Source organism: Kryptolebias marmoratus, linkage group LG16 (assembly GCF_001649575.2).
Source record: "Kryptolebias marmoratus isolate JLee-2015 linkage group LG16, ASM164957v2, whole genome shotgun sequence".
Lineage (NCBI taxonomy): Eukaryota > Metazoa > Chordata > Actinopteri > Cyprinodontiformes > Rivulidae > Kryptolebias > Kryptolebias marmoratus.
In genome coordinates this window covers 4,884,999-4,902,960 of record NC_051445.1, presented here as the reverse complement: position 1 = coordinate 4,902,960, position 17,962 = coordinate 4,884,999, and the positions used below count along the sequence as shown (strand labels likewise).

General features: G+C 38.5%; 1 protein-coding gene across 15 annotated transcripts in view; it reads left to right on the top strand.

Moving 5' to 3' along the window:
* mef2d (myocyte enhancer factor 2d) overlaps nucleotides 1-16,356 on the top strand; it is a 96,436-nt gene extending 80,080 nt beyond the window's left edge. For 8 of the 15 annotated variants that reach the window (XM_025008668.2, XM_025008665.2, XM_017428528.3 and 5 more), the window contains 4 exons: nucleotides 23-140; nucleotides 594-759; nucleotides 3,004-3,072; nucleotides 11,577-16,356. In XM_025008668.2, the coding sequence (XP_024864436.1) occupies nucleotides 23-140; nucleotides 594-759; nucleotides 3,004-3,072; nucleotides 11,577-12,009 (786 nt within the window). In that variant the 3' untranslated portion in view covers nucleotides 12,010-16,356. Of the gene's footprint in view, nucleotides 1-22; nucleotides 141-593; nucleotides 760-3,003; nucleotides 3,077-11,576 lie in introns of those variants that run through there. The other 7 variants (XM_037980593.1, XM_025008670.2, XM_025008672.2 and 4 more) reach the window with 2 other exon arrangements.
* Nucleotides 16,357-17,962: the final 1,606 nt, after the last annotated feature.

Genomic DNA, 17,962 nt, shown 5'->3' with positions numbered 1-17,962 from the left:
ATGTCTCTCTCCCTCTTCCCAGAATGCTCAGCGACTAGGTGGCTCACAGGTGACGCAGCCACTCACTACCCCAGTGGTCTCCGTGGCAACACCTAGTCTCCTTGCACCTTTCCCTGGCATGCAGACAGCCTACAACACCGGTAAGTCATTGAACGCAGCACTGCCCCTCACAATGGGACAGAATATTTTAGCATCTTAAACTGAACTTGTCCATTTTCGTCAGGACTGGGAAGAAACTGCTGCCACTGATGATGAATTTTAAAGAAATGTAAAAGATGCAGATTAGAAATTATAGTCTAAACTGTGTCATGAAATACTTGCAGTATGATGCCACAAACCACTATGAATATTCACTTTGTTCATTGTGTGAGAGCTTCTGGAAGGATTCCACTTCAAAGGTCTACATTAATATGGATTAGCCATGATTAATATTGATGCACCAGAAAGTTGTATGATGTAAAACAACATATAACCCCCCACCCCAACACACGCACACACACACACACACACACACTCACACCAGCAGCCCTTCTCATCATCTTTTTTCCCTCTCTCTTTCTCCCTCTGTCTTCATTTCTATCCCTTAATCCCAGACTACCAGCTGACGAGTGCTGAGCTCACAGCGCTTCAGACATTCACACCATCAGGGCTGGTGCCTGGCAACATGGCTGCCTGGCAACAGCAACCAGCGGTTTCCCAGCAACAACAACAGCAACAGCAACAACAACAGTTGACATTGGCATCACTGAATAACTTGGTGTAAGTTCTCTTTTCCATCTGAAACACACTCCTGAGATTAATTCAGTAGTTTCCTCACAATTAAACTTTTCCCCTCAGTAACTGTTCAGTACATTTTTTGTTTTTTTTTAAACATAGCTGCTGATTCAGTAAAATCACCAAAATACAAACGTAGTAAACTCTTGAAGTACCACTAGCATACAAGCGGTGGTATCACTCCAGCTGTTGTTAATTTATCTTTCTGGTGACCTAGATACCCCCCTTCTGACAGCCCGAGCTGACTTCCACTGCAGTCCCACTCTGATTTAACTCCTAGTAGTAAGACCATGTTATCCAGCTCACATAATATTTTTAAACTATGAAGAACCAAATGTATTCTTATTTTCCCTACTGTGATTCTGGTCTTAAGTCAGTTTTACCCTCTGAAACAGAATGTGTTCACTAGGATGACTTCTGTTATTAAATTTTCAAAGATGTAGTTTGTCTGAGTGCTCCTAAAAGGTCCTTCAATTTAGCATTCCAAATGTGTTGCATTTTATCCTAAAGCAGATTCAATACTTCTAAATCACTGCACCCACACAGGTATTTTCAGTTCATTCTCCTTTAGTCCTTTCCTGACAACTCAGTTATTCATCCTGTTATTTTTGATGAGAACGAAAAGTAATGAAATTATTGCAAAATTTAATGGTCACTTGAGTTTTAAAGATATGATTTAAAGAAATAATAATATCTGAACAATTACTGGAACTCTGTTGTTGCTGCAGATCATTTTCAACCTAACATTATATTTTAGTTAAATATATGGCTTAAGATCATTTTTTTTGTAAACTTATGTGTAAAAATAAAATCTAACTAAAGAAAAATCTGTGTAAAACTCTGCTGCAAAGGTGAGTTGTTTTTTATTTAGTTTTTACCTTTGTTTGGATTGATAGTTTTTTGTTTTTCTTTGTTTTTAGCTTTTTTTTATTTAATTTCCTGAGTTTTAAAACTCAGGGAAAGCTCAGACAAGAGTTTTTATATATTTAATTACTTACGTACTTACTTACGTATTTACTGACCTGATTACCACCCCAGTTCTGAAAAGTTGGGACATTGTGTAAAATGTAAATAAGAAAAGAATGCCATTATTTGCAAATCTCATAAACCCATATTTCATTCACAATGCAGCATAGTAAAATTATAAAAGGCTAAATATAAGAAATTGTACCATTCTTTGGAAATAAGATAATTCTAAGTTTTATGTCAGCAAAGCAAGTGGGACAGGGCCGCCTGTATCACTGAAACTCCAGCAGCTGCTCGAGGTTTTGGAGGAGAATGTTCTTGTCATATTCTTGTCAGATGTAGGATTCTAGTTGTTGAACAGTCCTGGGTCTTTTTTGCTGGATGGGAGCATATGTTATTCTAAAACCTATATTTACTGTTTTGCACTGATGGAGCCTTTACAGATGAGTAAGCTGTCCGTCCCAGACGTACTAATGCTTCCCCATACCATCAGAGAGGCAGGCTTATTGAGCTGTGCACTAATTATGGGCTGAATGGTCCCTCTCCTCTTCAGTATGAAGGACGTAGTGCTCATGTTTTTACGTGCTGTATATGATGGTATATTCAAAGTTTTTCCCAGTATTCCTGTTAAGGAACATTATTCTAAAATTGTTTCAGCCTCTTCAAAATGCTCTCTTTATACCCAGTCCTCTTACTAACTTGTTGCCAATTAACCAGATTAGTTGCAAAATGCTCCTCCAGCTGTTTTTTTTATTTGTACCACTTATTTTTACTGCCTTTTGGAGCCCCTGTATTGCTGCCATCAAATTCAAAATTTTATCTTAAAAATTAAAGATATATTTTTTTTGTTTAAACATCTTAAATATTTATGTTGCATTGTCAAAAAAAACTATGGGTTTATGAGATTCACAAAATATTTTATTCTGTTTTAAGTTACATTTTACACAGCTGTGGGTGTACATACTTAAGTTACATTATAGTGTTTACAGAGATTTGAGAAATTTTATATTGATTTGTTCTGTATCTGTTAGCAGACTCTAGGTAGATAGAAGTAGCATATTTCTATTTTTACCATCAAAAGTAGAAAAGTAAATATTATTGTAAAACTATCAGTCAGATTTCAAACCAGAAAATTCAGTTAATAGAGCTAAATCTTGTTTGTTTGAGCTGTCTGGTTCTGCCTGACTAACCTGTGGATGAAGGAGCAGCTTGTAACTGCTTCTTGTTTTGTTCCCTCCTCCCCCTCTATTTTTTTTTCCACAGCATGTGGGGTGCAGACAAACAGAATGCGGAGATGGTTAACTGCATCTCCAATTTTGCTGCTAACCTGAGGTGAATGACTCGATAACATTCGGCGCTGTGCAGTGCTTGTCTTGTTGTTTATCAGTCGAGTTGTTCTGCTCACTCGGAGTGTGAAACAGCCTGATATTGTGAGACCAAAATAACCTAAACAAATTCCAGAACAGATGCAAATACATGAGACACACACACACACACTCAGTATCAAAGCATCTTTTCTTTGCGCTTGGATGTTGGATGTGATGCCTGTTGCTCTGCTGTGCCTGTGCTCTCTCAGTTCAGTTGAAGGAAAAGCACCTTTTCTCCTCCAAGATTATCAGATAATTAGATTGGTTCCAAGAGTTTCTTTTTTCTGCCACCTAAAGCTTAGATCTGAAGTTCTTTGTGTTTGTGTGTGTGTGTGTGGAAGAAAGAGGAAGCTGCTTCGGTGTGACAAGGCAGCACCTTGCTCTGTTCTTGAATAAAAGAAGTCTCTGGGTGTTGCTTTCAGTCCTCAACACCAAAACCGGTGTGCAGCTGTGCGCCAGCGACACACTTACTGCATTAAAACGCTTTTTTCCTGCCATTTAGCTGTCACTCTCAGCTGACAGACACAAGATCCTACAGCTCAGATATACATAGGGCTGACAAAAGACTTGTAGAAGTAGCTTAGCCATCAATGTCAAAGAGATAGAAAGCGCATATGCATCAGCAGTTTAGAGTTTGACATTTAATTTGATTACACTTTTCTAATTGGTTTATAATTTGTGACACTTTGGGATTTTGTTTCACTTTCTACGTAACACAAAGCAAATTTGAAAAGTAAAAATGGTCTTAATGCTGACAGCTTTTATTTAAAACAATCACAGTTTCAGAATCGCTGCACTGCTCAGTTAATTTGAGATGGCACATATTCTTGATAGCATTGAAGGAAAAAATAAATAAATGTGTTAAAAAGACACAGCGCTGTTTGCCAGCAGTAACACCTTTTTGTTCTGTCTGACAGGAACTAAAAATTGTCTTTGAAAATATGAAACGGGCTTGTTTGTTATTATATACAACAGCTGTGACTTCAGTGGGTTGAGCATCTTTGAAAAAGCTGCATACAGTTAACAGCCATCTCCAGCTCCTACACAGCAGAACTCGTCATATTGCCGTGTAAATGTTAACAAATGGCAGTCCAGACTGTGTGAAATCCTCCTGCAACCAGATCAGCTGAACCTCTGAGGTTCTGAAAGAAGTGCACTGTTATTTAAGTGTTCAGTTAATGAGCCAACAAATGTTTTAGCATCTCCTCTGAAATATGAAATATCTCTCATATCAAGTTCATCTTAAACTTGTGAAGCATTTATGGTGTGCAGCAAATGTCACCAAAAATATGTAATTCTATACTTTGGCGTTTTAAGGAGATTCTGCTTTAACATGTGCTGAAACTAATGAATGTGTGCAATTTATGCAACTTATTAGTATAGAAAAAATATATATTTTTAAATATTTTAGTAACTTACTACACACTGCTAATTCCTTAAAGCAATGCATTACCTGATGCCTGTCATGCCAGAGTTTTCGACTAAAATCCAATGTTTAAAAATGTCTGAATTGTAGCCTTTTTGGTCAAACCCTAAAAATAATATTATTCACGGTTTCAAGCGATTTTGCAAGATGTCATGCTCAAAACATGTGTTGTGAATGATTTCAGCTACTACCATTTTAAATTTTAGCACAATATCTGTAAAATTGACTGAGTTATAGCTAATGTCGATTAGCTGTCATGGCATCTTGAATAGAGAGGACTCCAAAAGTTAATCAGTGGTAAATGTGCATCCAGTGATTACTTTCTGGCAGTGTCATTAAAATATGTCCAGTGGCTTATGAATTGTTTCATATCTTGCGATCAGCTAGTGCTATGTGCTCGGATTCACTCTTAGCTACTACCACACCAGGTTTTAGCTCAATGTCTGTACATTTGGCTGAATAATAGGCATTTCTATCTTTGCTAAGGTCCCTTAGCTGTGGTTATGGTTAATGAGATATTTTGCTAACAATACAGACAAATAAACACACAAACATAGGGCTTTGGCAACAGGCAATATTTAGACTGTTAATTGGTTTTAATCCATCTTCTTTTTTGTTCAGTGCGCTGACACAAGTGAATCAGTGTAAATTCTTGTAGCCTTCAATATTAGCTAATTTGGTTTTGTCACCAGTGATGTTCCCTTCTCAGCTTAGAATTGCTTCAAAGTCACTGTTGAAAATATATTTAGAACATTCAAACACTAAAAACAGTCTTGGTTTTCCTGAATAAAAAGGATTCAATTTTATCATGATCTTGCAGCCCAGACTCTAAATGTGGCAGCATTTCAGCTCCCGCAGGTTTAACACCAGAATCAGCACCAGGCAGGTTTACTGTGTTTTGTGTGTGTAGAGGGATCAGAATAACAGAATCGTTGTCGCTGCAAACAAGGGAGCACCACAGAAACGTGGGAAGCTTTCCCAGCACACCAAACTGTTCTCAACCGTGCTGTCCTAGGACAGCATGGGCAGACGTGGGCACTTCTGCAGCCCAGGCTGCTCTGCTTTGTTTCTGCTTTCATCACAGTGAGCAAACAAGCTCTTCCAATCAAATGGTGATTGACGGCTTGGCTGCGAACCTCGCCTCTGCTGTCGTCTACACTTTTCCTCGCCACAAGGAAATTATTTTTGTCATCTTACTTTCTCTCCTTCCCCACTTTAATCATGCCCCTTTCACTACTCGAGTCTTTCCTCTCATTTCCTGTCCCTTTTGTCAAGCACATTTAATTGGGTGTACACCTGTTGACTCTCATCTTTCCTCTGACTCCTCAATCTAAATGTTAATGTCACGGCTGCCCTCTGAACCAGCTCCCTGCAGAGCGGCACTCTCAGCCTGTCCGTGTGTTTATGTAGAGCTGCTCACTGGATACCGATTGTTCCAGGTTGCTGTTTGTTTCCTCACTCAGTCGATATGTTATCAGCAGGCAGGGACCACACTTGGGACACTTGGGACACTTGGGCAGGAAATGAACTAAACTACTTCTAGGAATGCTGTTTGCAGATGTGTAAGGGCTGTTTTGGACACTTGTTCTGGCTATGTGTCCTACATAGCCATTATTACCACTGGGAATTGGTAACATTGGTTATTAGTGGCTAATGTATTTTACTTTTTGTGTCAAATGTTTATTTTGTTTAACCCAAAAATCCATATTTCCCTTTTATTTATCCAACTTCCGTGTCTTTCCCATTTTCAAATAGTTTAAAATAAATTGCAGACAGTGCACTCAGCACTAATTGCTCACATTGTTTGTCAGCAATCAAAGGCTGATGAGTAAAATCTTCCTCAGAAAGATCAGAAATCTCTGCTAACCTGTACCAAGAGATTTTAACCAGACCTCATCAGACTTTTGTCATCAAACCATTTCAGGTCCGGTCAGGTCAGGGCAAAAGATGGGATAAATAAAAGTCCAAAACAGCATAAATTTATCCCAAGATTGCCAGTAAAGAAAGGGAAAAAATCACATTTTAAACCAGCAAATGTAAATGGGTCAATTAAAAATCTGAAAGTTAAAAAGCCTGAGCTAGCATGTTGTAATTTAATGTGTTAATGACAGCAGAGATTCACACCAGCTTCAGCACATCTCAGGCCAAGCCAGAAATGTAAATTTATTAGAACAGAATTAAAACAAAGGGCTGAATGTGAAGTTGTGTTAACACAAGCCTTCACATTTCCTGCAATACACAACTCTGTCCTTGATAAGATCTCAGCTTGAATTAAGCAGCTGTTTAAGGTTTTGTTTTTTCTAGTTGCCACGTCTGGACTGTCCATGACTGGCCTCTGTCTCACTGTTTTCCTGCTGTTTCAGCTTTCCTAAAATTGCTTGTCTCTTTCCCTCCTCCCCACCTTCCTTCACAGCTTGGCTTCTCAGTCCAACTTGCTCTTTGGCAGAGAGGAGGGCCTCTGCTGGTACTGTACTCTTTATACTTTAGACACACAGCTCCAGCAAGTCATTTTCCCAAAATATCTGCTGCTCAAAAGGATTCTCAAAAAAAAAGATTTGACACTTAACTGTTTTTTCTTTAATTAAAAGATATCTTAGTATGTGAAGAAATAAACAAAAATGGTTAATATGGGGGTGGTTGGCCACAACCAGTGTTAATTACTTGTAAGAGCCAATTAGTTTTAGGTAAATAAACTGAAAGAATACATGTTTTTTTTTTTATGTTTTTTAACAAAAATAGTCACACGGTCACGGTGCAGTTAATAATGCAGATACATCTTTATTTTGTTTGGTTTTAATTTAACTTCCTTCTGTTGACAAATTGTTTTGTTGTGTAGAAGGCTTAAGCATCAGTTACTAAAAGGTTAATTGCACAAACACGAATAAGAAACCCCGTGACAAGTTTGAGCTGAGTGAAAGTGTTTAGATGTCTGCTAGAAGCTTTGTTTGAATGCAGACACAAATATTATTGCATATTTTTTTAATTTAACTTTTATTTAATTTAAGAAATGACACAAAAAATCTAGTACAATAAATCTTTTATCATGAACTTTTTTTGTAAATTAAAAAAAACATATTTAAGGCAGATTTTATAGCTCTAAAATGTTTTTTTTATTCACTTAAAAGAAGTGAAAAGAACCCATGCCAAAGTCACTGATGCTGTTTCAAACTATCACCTTTGTGTTTGCAGTTTTGTTGTTGTACTTGTGCTTGTTTCTGTGGTCTTGAGCAAATTCCATATATTTCTTTAAAAAAGATTTAGAAAGCTCATTCATCTGTCCACGTTACACATGTCCACATTTTATTTGTCAATCCCAGATGCCTCTGAGTTCTGAACAAGTTTAACACAGACCTCCTATTTTGCACAGTAACATTTTAAGTAGCATTTGTGAATACAACTTTATATTGTGACCTTGACAAAGACTTTCCAAATTACTCCTTTGCCTATGTGGTTCTATTAGCTATTACTGAATTACAGTTCTTGAGTTAGTGCTGTTTGAATGGCTTATATCCTTGCTTTTTATGCACTGAAATTCCTCCAAATTCCATTAAATGCTCTAATAATATTATGAACTTTAGAGAAAGAAATATGCAAAACCTCTTCAGTCTTTTAGGAAGATTATTTGAACATTTTTTAAGTTTTCATACAGATCAGTAATCAATCTGTAGACCTTTTGTTCATCTCTCACCCCAAAATATTTGTGAATACTGGTTTTGTACCCAATAATGTCATTTTTTGGCATTGACTATTTTAAATAATATCATATTTTTAAACACTAAATAACCACTGTCTCATTTATTGATTCTTTTTTTTTAAAATTGTATTACAGACCTGAAATGCAAGACGTCATATGTAATAGATATGTTGATGAAACAAAACATGAAACGCCTAAAACTTTATTTTATTTTTTTATGTATGTATTTTTTTGTTTTTTAATTAAGGACTTAAATTAAAATTAACATTTAAAATTAAATGAACAGTCAGTGGCTGCTTACAAAACTCTATTGTATGAATGATGTAATAAGTATATACACCCAGTGTATCAGAAGTAGTAAAAAGTTTCTCAACTGCCCTGACCTGATCATTTATACTCTTATAGCACCTCTACAGAGGCTTGTTTCTATTTTAAAGTCCATTAACCCTGTAACAATACAAATACATGCAGTGATACGACAAAGATGATGTTCTCATTTTAAAGATAGATTACACCTGGCAGACTGAATCATTACATTTAGACCTATAATTAAAAAGCTGTTGATATTGCAGCTGAGCCACCTGCAGTTATTCTTGACTACCGCATTGCATTGCAAGAAATTCATGTTGGCTGCTGTCCAGTGCTTTCATATGCCAATATTTTCCCCAAAAGAGTAGACACTTACAAATAATTCCTGGGCTTATGTCTCTCATTTTTTAATAAAATAACAAATAATTTCTCAGCTTTATGTTGACAAAATTTTTCTGGAGCTAAAGAACACATTAGGATATTTTGATGCCTTTTCTGAAAACAATAGACATACTTATTTTATTGTTCAACTAAAGTATTAAAGTCTACTTTGTAGCTACAGTATCGCAGATTAACAACTGCCAGGAGAGAGACCTGCAGCACCATGATGCTGGCTTGTTTGAGACAAAGACAAGGAAGCAGAAAGTGGTAGCAATGAATTTTTGAACACAAATCAATGTTTTCTTTATTCAGTTTTTTTGTCAGTGGGTTTACATAGGCATGAATATTATCTGCTCATAAGTGAAGTCGAAGTCTGCAGGAATCCCAAATTGTGTGTCCTTTTAGCCAAGCATGAGTGGGTCTTTTTATGATTTTTAATGTGTAACTTTAGGTTTTCTTTTAAACATTAAAATGTTCAAATAAGGGACCATTTGAACTAACCAATGTTTTTATTATTATTATTATTATTATTATTATTATTATTATTATTATTATTAGCATCAAATATAAAACCCTTGCATAAGACATATTTATTGGAAAGTTGTTTTTTTTATAATTATTAGGCAGAAAAGCAGAGTATTTTGGGAATCACATCTGCAGCTCACCACTCCTTACTATAATCAATTGTCTGCTGCTGGCTATGCTCACTGTGTTGTTAGTGTTGGGGGGGTTAGCCCATTCGCTCTCACCTTCATCACTGTCACTGGCCTGCTGACTCGACCGTTTTCACTCGCCATAGCAACAGCACCCCAGTGGCACTCCCATCTATCTACCTGCACCAGCCTGAGCCACGACGTGCAGGTTTGATGAAGTGGGCACAGGAAGAGACGGACTGAGCCTCACTGCCATCGGGTTCTGTGTGTGTGTGTGTGTATGTGTGTGTGCATACTCGGGAGAAAAAGGAGCATTTGTATGTAGGACAGCAAGGGTGCACAACTTTAAGTGTGTGTGTCAGAAGGACGAAGACAGCGAGCACATTTAAGTGCCGCAGACCCAGATCGCCTGGAGGAAAGCTATCTTAAAGTCCCCTCTCAGTCTGCCAGTAATTGTGGGAATGTTAGAGATACAGTGCTGCAGATGGCTCATGATATGACATATTAGAAGCCACCCGAGGGGCGAAATTCAGTAATTGGGCGCTTCAAAATTCAGATCTATCATGTCATGCTGCAGGATAGGAGGAGATGGAACGCGCCCAATTCGAAAAATCATGTCTACACCGTCAACGGAACGAGCCACAGTGCAGCGTCAACACCCGGTGTCAGCCTTGGTGACAGGTCTGACTTCGCCTCCAGCCAGAAGAGGGGGTGAAGGCTGACTGTGAGGGTGGAGGGGCTGATCAAAAGGGCTGTGGCAGGTAGATGTGGAGAGGGTGACGCAGAGGAAAGCTTTTTGGCACACCATTTTCACCCCAAGCGTCTTGGAAAAGACGTGCGCTGAAATTATCATTAGTGCAGCTCAATCAAAAGCAGGAGTGTGTTCTTCAGGGCACGATCACACATCCACAACTTGTGAACATGTTTGTGCAAATCTTATCATATTTTAGAAACATTGTTAGAAAAAAGTAGAACTTATCTTCACTGAAGTGTTGATTTTAGCCCTCGTTAATTTGAATCAACTTTCCTGAGTTTACTTTTGGCCCACAAAGATCCGAAATGGAAATGAAACCCAGATAAACACTGTCAGCTGAGCCAGGGAGGGTTTTAGGTGATGTTATTGCATTCAATTAGTGATAATTCATGCTCCAGCAAAGTAATTGATCAACTTGTACTGTTTTTCTTTATCTCTTAGGCTGTTTATATTAAATGGATTATTTAATTTAGACAGTCTGGAGTATATTTAACTGGACCTAAAGTCACAGTCTCTCACAAGTAAATGCTGTAATGTGTTTGCTTGAATAGCAGTACCTTTTTTTGGTCAGAACTTTCGCTGTCAGAATGTCTCAGTTAAATCTTCCAAAACTTCATATTATTGCAACAATATGTAAAGAGCCGCATCTAATAAGTGCTTCGTGGAAGGAAACTATCTATTTAAAGTGTTATGTTGCTGAATGTTTAGGTGGAAGATGATTTTAGATGAAGAATTCCTGAATGGCAGTCTGAACTGTACTCCCAGTAAAAAGAGCAGGCGTATGTTGGAAGAAAGTGACAGTCAGCAGATTTTCTTGCCAAGATGATTGAACAGAACAGAAACTCACTCAGCACTGATGACCATATTTGGCTGTAAACGTTGACAAGCAAGTCCTGTGTTCACAAATGTATGGGCTGCATGGCTAACAATTCTGCTTCTTTGTGGCCTCAGATGTGGTTTTATGTGTCCTGTATGTCTGCTCTACATGTGCTGAGGTTCACCCAAGCCTATATTTGTCTGGCCTTGGTGTTTTTTGTACCTGAAAATGCTTAGCTTTTCTTTTACACATCCACTGTTTGTTTATCAGAATATTATCAGGCATCCAGTTGACCATTCCTTGGATCTTTACTGTTGACTGTTTTTCATCTCTGTAAAATTTTGTCTAAGCTTCTGTTTTTGCAAACTGTGACTGCACGTATAGTTTTGCAGTATTCTGCGGTCTTAACTCTTTATTCTTTTTTTTTTCCTCCAGGTCAGTGGGTCCAGTTCCTCAGAGCGCCACACTGACAGTCAACACAAACCCTAATGTCAACATCAAGTCCGAGCCCATATCACCAAACCGTGATCGCAGCACTCCCATTTCCATTGGTGGTGCAGGAGTGGGCGCAGGGGGTCAGATCCAGGGACAAGGTTTGATTTCAGTCGCCTACCCTGGTGCCCTGCGGGTGGAAGCAGGAGGCCAAGGCCGTTCACCCGTCGACAGCCTCAGCAGCAACGGTAGTTCGTTTGAGGGCAGCGACCGGGATGACATCCAGGGTCGAGGTGGGGGTACGGACTTCCACACCCAGGCAAGCGCCGGAGCTCAGCAGCCCACAATGGTCCTCCTGCGACCCTCTTCAGCTGAGCCTCAGGAGCAGGATGGGACAAATGTCAAGAGAATGAGATTGGATGCCTGGGTCACATAGAGATAGATGAATGGACACATGGAAGATGGAGATGTGTATTTGTGGCTTCTGTACATGCTCCCACCAGCCCCAGTCCGCCCCCCACCCACCGCCCCACCCCTCTTCTTGACTAAAATCACAGAATGAGACCATCATCGACCCAGTAATTACACAGGAAAGTCATTCATACAAAATACAAGCATGCAAACACACTCATGTTGCACCCTGGACACCGATGCTGAGTTGAAGGCAGTGTTCATTCACGTTTGTACTTCGATGTCCTCGAACTTGTAAACATGAAACCCCCCCCAGCAGGTTGAGCCATCAAACCAGGGATTACCCATCACCAGAAGAAAACAATGGACTTGATTCAGCTGCATTTAAATAGAAGTAAACAAAGGTTTTAATCAGGCATAATTTTGGCCACATGGACTACTATCTGACATCCTGACAGTTGCTGGCAGAGCAGACACACAAACCAGATTTGGTTTACCAGTGAGCCTTGGTGGGATTTGGATTGTGGTTGAAGATGTTGTCCCACCCTTGTGTCCTCACTGTTAATCTACAGTAAGTTTTGGTCAGACATGACAGTGCTGTGTTTAACAAGTGCCACTAAAAATATCCACATCATTTTGTACACATCTGCCCAGCCACAGTTGTGTTGCTCTTTCTCGTTCTAGTTTCTTGTTTCTTTTCCCAGAGCCTGAGCTTTTCTTTTTAGTTTTGTCCTTCTGTCTTGACTGTTTAAAGTTTGAATTCATTTTGGATTTGAATTTGAAGACACTAAAAGAAAAAAAAAAAGAAAACCCCCGTCTCTCTTCCCAACCATGCCGGCAGCTCTGTCAACAGGCCGGCTCTTTGGCCCTGTACAAGATTGACGACCCTCAGGTTGTTTTTTCAAGCGGAACCATGCAGTCTATCTGCAACACAAGGAATGGGATTTGTTGCTGAGGTAAAAGACTGCTTTTCTTTGAATCAGGGATGAGCTGCAACAGCTCAACGCCACGCTATACTCTTCATTTTCCCACATTGTGTTGACTACAGATGCTGAGAAAGGCTTGTGTGTTTGGTGTGTGTGTGTGTGTGTATACAGGTTTGTTACCTCAAATGTTTGTTTTTTGTTTGTTTGTTTTTTTAAGTGATTTGGACAAATGTTTGCTTTCAAGATTGTTCTTGAACACAACTGCAATGCACACAGCTGAAACTATTTTTATGATAGCTGATGTTCAAAGGGTGGGTGGAAGGGTGGGGGGGTGTATCATGTATATAAGCAATCTGTAACCTTTGTGGCTTTTGTGTGACAGGGAATAGGTGTTTTGAAGGTTGAAAAATAGGTCATATACAAGTATATATTTAAACAGCTTCAGACGGTTGCTGAGGCATCTTTGCATCTGGAGCAAGAGACTACAAGAAACGACAGGGATTGTATATAAATATACTATATGTTCGGCAGGATATCCCTTAACAAAGCAGAAAAAAGCAAATATTGATTCTCAGTGGATCGGTCTGTCTTTTTTAAATATTATTTATGCGTGTATATAAAGTGTAATATGTGGATGAGCCAAGAGAGGGCGCTGCAGAGGCAGATAGGGAAGTCGTGGTGGCTCGGACTGTTTTTGAGTGAGCAATGGTTAGGACTCTGTCACCGATGGAGTGCACTTTACCTTAACTCCCAACGCAGACACCTTACACACCTAATCTAAACACACACACACACACTATCACCAACACTCACACTGAACACACTAAGGTATGCCTGACGTACCTGGGTAGAAGTTCTCACAGTACAATAATAAGCAGAAATAAAACATTTTTAAACCCTACTTTATTTTAATCCTAATCATTAAGCATTATGGCCTCTGCTGCCTACTTTTGTGAACTGCCTGCTTAAAATGAATTTAATGTATTTCATTGACAAGAAAACCTACTTAAACACTTAGGCATCACATCTGTATTCTAAAGTAATTATTAAAATAATTACCCATTTTAAAAATTGGAAAATGGATTAAACATTTTCCTTTTCTCCTGTGCAAATGGCTAAAATGTATAATTTATGGAGAAAAATTAGATTTCCAAACTACAAGTCATATTTGTTTCTGTTTAATAAGAAGATATTAGGATTTTTTTTTTACATTCACCAACAGCTTCTTCTGTTCAAAATGAACAGAAACCAAAGCTCATTGATGAGTTTTGTTGTTTTACAGCAGATGATGATTATTACCCATCAGGTATTTTTGTGTCAAACAGAAGTGTTGAATATTTGAAGTTCGGTTTAAATAAAAATCCCAGTTATCTTAGAAACACATGGCAGTCACACTTTAATTCACACACTCACACACAAAGAGACAATTTATAAAAGATTAAGCAAGCCAAGGAAGTTTCCCACCCCCTTCTTTCTTTAGATATTTACCTTGATTCCTGTTATTAAAAGCCATGTATCTATATTTAAGGACCTCTCCTTCGCCTGTCACTGGTTGGCTGTAGTTTTATATCATGGAGAGTTTTGAATAAGACTATGAAGGAAGAATGATGTGAAGGATGTCATTTTTTTTACTCTATAAAAGTGTCAAGTGGTGATTTAGGGCTTAGTGGGTAGATTTTTCAAACCGTGGTGGTCAAAAAGTGGAACTTTGTGATTTAATTTTTTCCTAAAAGCACTCAGCCTGCATCCATTTGCGTCTGAAAAGCACTGGAGGCAGAGTTTGGGTATCGTTGGATCTTAAGCCGGAAGTTTCAAAGCGATTCTTGATCTTTTAATGACTACCTCCCAAATCCTACACAGACTTGTCGACTTTGGGCTTTACCACATCCAACCACTGCATCCTTCTCATGGGCAGGCCTTCGTCACCTCCTCCTCACCCCTCATCAATCATTCACTTTGGTTTTATGTATTTTTCGGAGGCTTAGTCTCAAAGCCACACAAACACACACATACATGCATGCACACTTCATCACACACTCCTCTTCGGTTTGCTCCATCCAGATAGTGGGTCTCAGCGCTGAGATGAATTTAAATTAGTCTGGGGTCATTTTCCACGGGTAACACGAGCACCCCGGCTGCACTCTTACTCTTTCTTACACTCGCAGCTTCATCTCACACTACTTAGTTTATAAGTAATTTCTCGTTTTCTCTATCTCAGTGTGTCACTCACTCACACACCCTCATCCTCTCTGTGACGAGTCTCAGTGTCAATAATGCTTTTCTGAGCATGTGGCAGAGTGGATGTAAATCCCCAGAGTTTAAAGATTTGAGACTGTTGTGTCCTGAGCGTTGAACAAAATAAACAGAAGTAATAATTAGACCCCATTTCATTCAGCAAGAAGATTTGTTTGTCAGTGGACCGATGAGAACTCTTCGTAGAACAGCAGTAAGGGTCACTGTAATCATAAAACAAAAAGACAATCCTGCTGGGAAACCGTTCCAAGGACTTAGGTCCCCCTTGATAAAGCAATTTAAAAAAACTCCTGTAAAATGATGTTTTGAAGTCTCGCTCACTTTCCAGTGTTAATTTGTGCTGGTGACAGTCTGTTTTAATAGTTTTCTGAGACTTTATATTATTATTATCACTATGATCACCATTACCACAGCCTTCACTGGTGGTACATGTCATGAGATAGAAATCTGCATTTCTTTGTGTATGTTTTGTTTTATTTGGAAGTTGATTTTATCATATGAAAATATCTTATAAATATATATTTTTGCTTTCTCTTTTCTGGGTTTGTTTTCTTGAAAAAAAAGGGTGTTACTAGCTGCACGATTTTTTTGTTTGTTTTTTGTTTGTTTTTTTGTTGTTTTTTTTTTGACTTGACACAACACAAGCTTAGTGATGTTATAATCAGTGTGGATAGAGGCGACGAACTGCTTCAGCGCTGCAACGTTCAAACCTCTCAGTCCACACATGGTAACATGGAGGGGGGAATTATGAGAGGCAGCAAAGACACGTCTAACTTATTTCTGACTAGACACAATGATGTCAATGCATGACCGTTTTAAAACAAGAGAAAGTGAATCATGTTATAGGAAATACAATGTAATATTGTCACAAATACACATCACGCAGGTCGACATTTAAGTAAAAAATAATTGAAGTAAAAGTTTTAAGTAAATTATAGCTAATATATTGTGTTTGGCTAGTCAGCTTTTTTGTTGTAAAGATAATTTTGTTGTTTTTTGGAGAATGATATACAATTTGTGTATATTTTCATAAATAAAGTATGCACTGATGTTATTACAAATTCTATACTGCTTTTACAAAAAAAAGTGTTTGTTATTGTACCAAAGTATCCATTGGTCCCTGCTTACCCTCCTCCCGTTTTTGCGTATGTTTTACTGTATTTTATATATTAAATAGACAAGTTGACCTAAAATGTGAGTTTGTTATTTCTTCTTAGCTTCTTCCTGCACTGCTATAATGTGTCCACTAGAGGGCACTGCCATGTTTGCTTCTGAAGGGCTGACAATGTTCCCTCCCTACACGAACACACACACTCAGGGAAATGTTTATTACTGGGTTTTTTCAACTTTTTATTTCAAATTTTTTGACAAGTGTTATTTTTTCTGACCTTGCTGACTCACTGAGCCACTGTAACTTCAGATCAATGAAACATGACATTTTATCCCCTCTGAGTGGAAATAAAGTCTGAACCTCAACTCAGTTTTAAAGTGAGGGTGAGACTTTAACCAAGCTGTGCATCAAAGAATGCCCACTCTTCTTTACAAGCAGCACTGTAAATAATAGTGGGCCACAATGATGTAAGAGATTTATAAGGTTATAAAGTAGAGGATTATTTCAAGTTATTGCAGCTAAAGGTGATTCTTCAGGAAACTGAGTCATGTCATTTACATGCTGTCTGCATTTTGGGGTCATTTCTGTTAAAATACACAATGGATGATGCCATTTTTCCTCATTTATTGGAAACTTTTTTTAAACAAGTGGCTAACAGAAAAAAAAACAAAAAAACTTTAAGGTACTCTTTGGAGTCACAGTTTGCTGTGGGTGGTTTTTATTGGCCACTTTCCACTTATATGCCACTTTTCTTGTTTGTTTGTTTTTTTTTTTCTCAAAATCCTCCCGTGGCCTTCAGGTCAAATTGACCCAAAGTTATAAAAGCTTCTCTACTTCCCTTTGTCTCTCTCTATTTTGAGGGCTGTCTGTCTGTCTGTTAGTTATTTTTGGCCTTTTTTTTATTTTATTTTTCTGTTTTTTGATATTGACACACATCTTTTTAATGTATTTAATCCTCGGTGATAAGTGCAGGCTGAACATATTTAATGGACTGACTGATAACTTCTCATCCAGCCCAACCCAGGTCTGTCTGAGCTGACCACAGGTTGGCATCCGGTGCAGTCAGCTGGTTCCAGGACAGTTGTTGAGCTCATTCCTCAGAGAAACACTCACACTTACACCCTCCAGGCTCAACATACCACTGAGACAGCTGAGTGAAAAGTCATGCCGGACAGCTTGGACATTGTCTTCTGGACATACCCACCCTGTTTCCTGCTGCTGAGTGTGGATGGCAGCCATTTCCTGGGGGGTGATCCTGCCATCCCACTCTTTACCATCCTGTTTTCCCCTTGATTCAGACACCTGAGACATAAATCTATGAGATTAGCTTCATATCTGTTGCTGTTTTGGGACTGCGTGATGTGGAAGCTTTGAGACACAACAGTGGAGGATCGGATGTTTCTGATATTCTTCCTCTGAATCACCCTGATCTCTGTGCCTGTGGGCGTGGTCTGTCTGCATCTAATTTAATTTCTCCATCCTGATTGAATTACTGTGTGGGCATCTGCTGACAAACACACACAGACCCAAACTAGTGGAAGAACCAAGCTACACTGACCTTTAAATTCTGATGTTGGCTGTTGTAAAACAGAGAAAATCATCTTATGAAAACATCCTTGTTTTACTTTGAGTCATTCTGTCTATTGAGCAAAAGGTGAAACATAAACCACCATCTATGATGAAAGGAT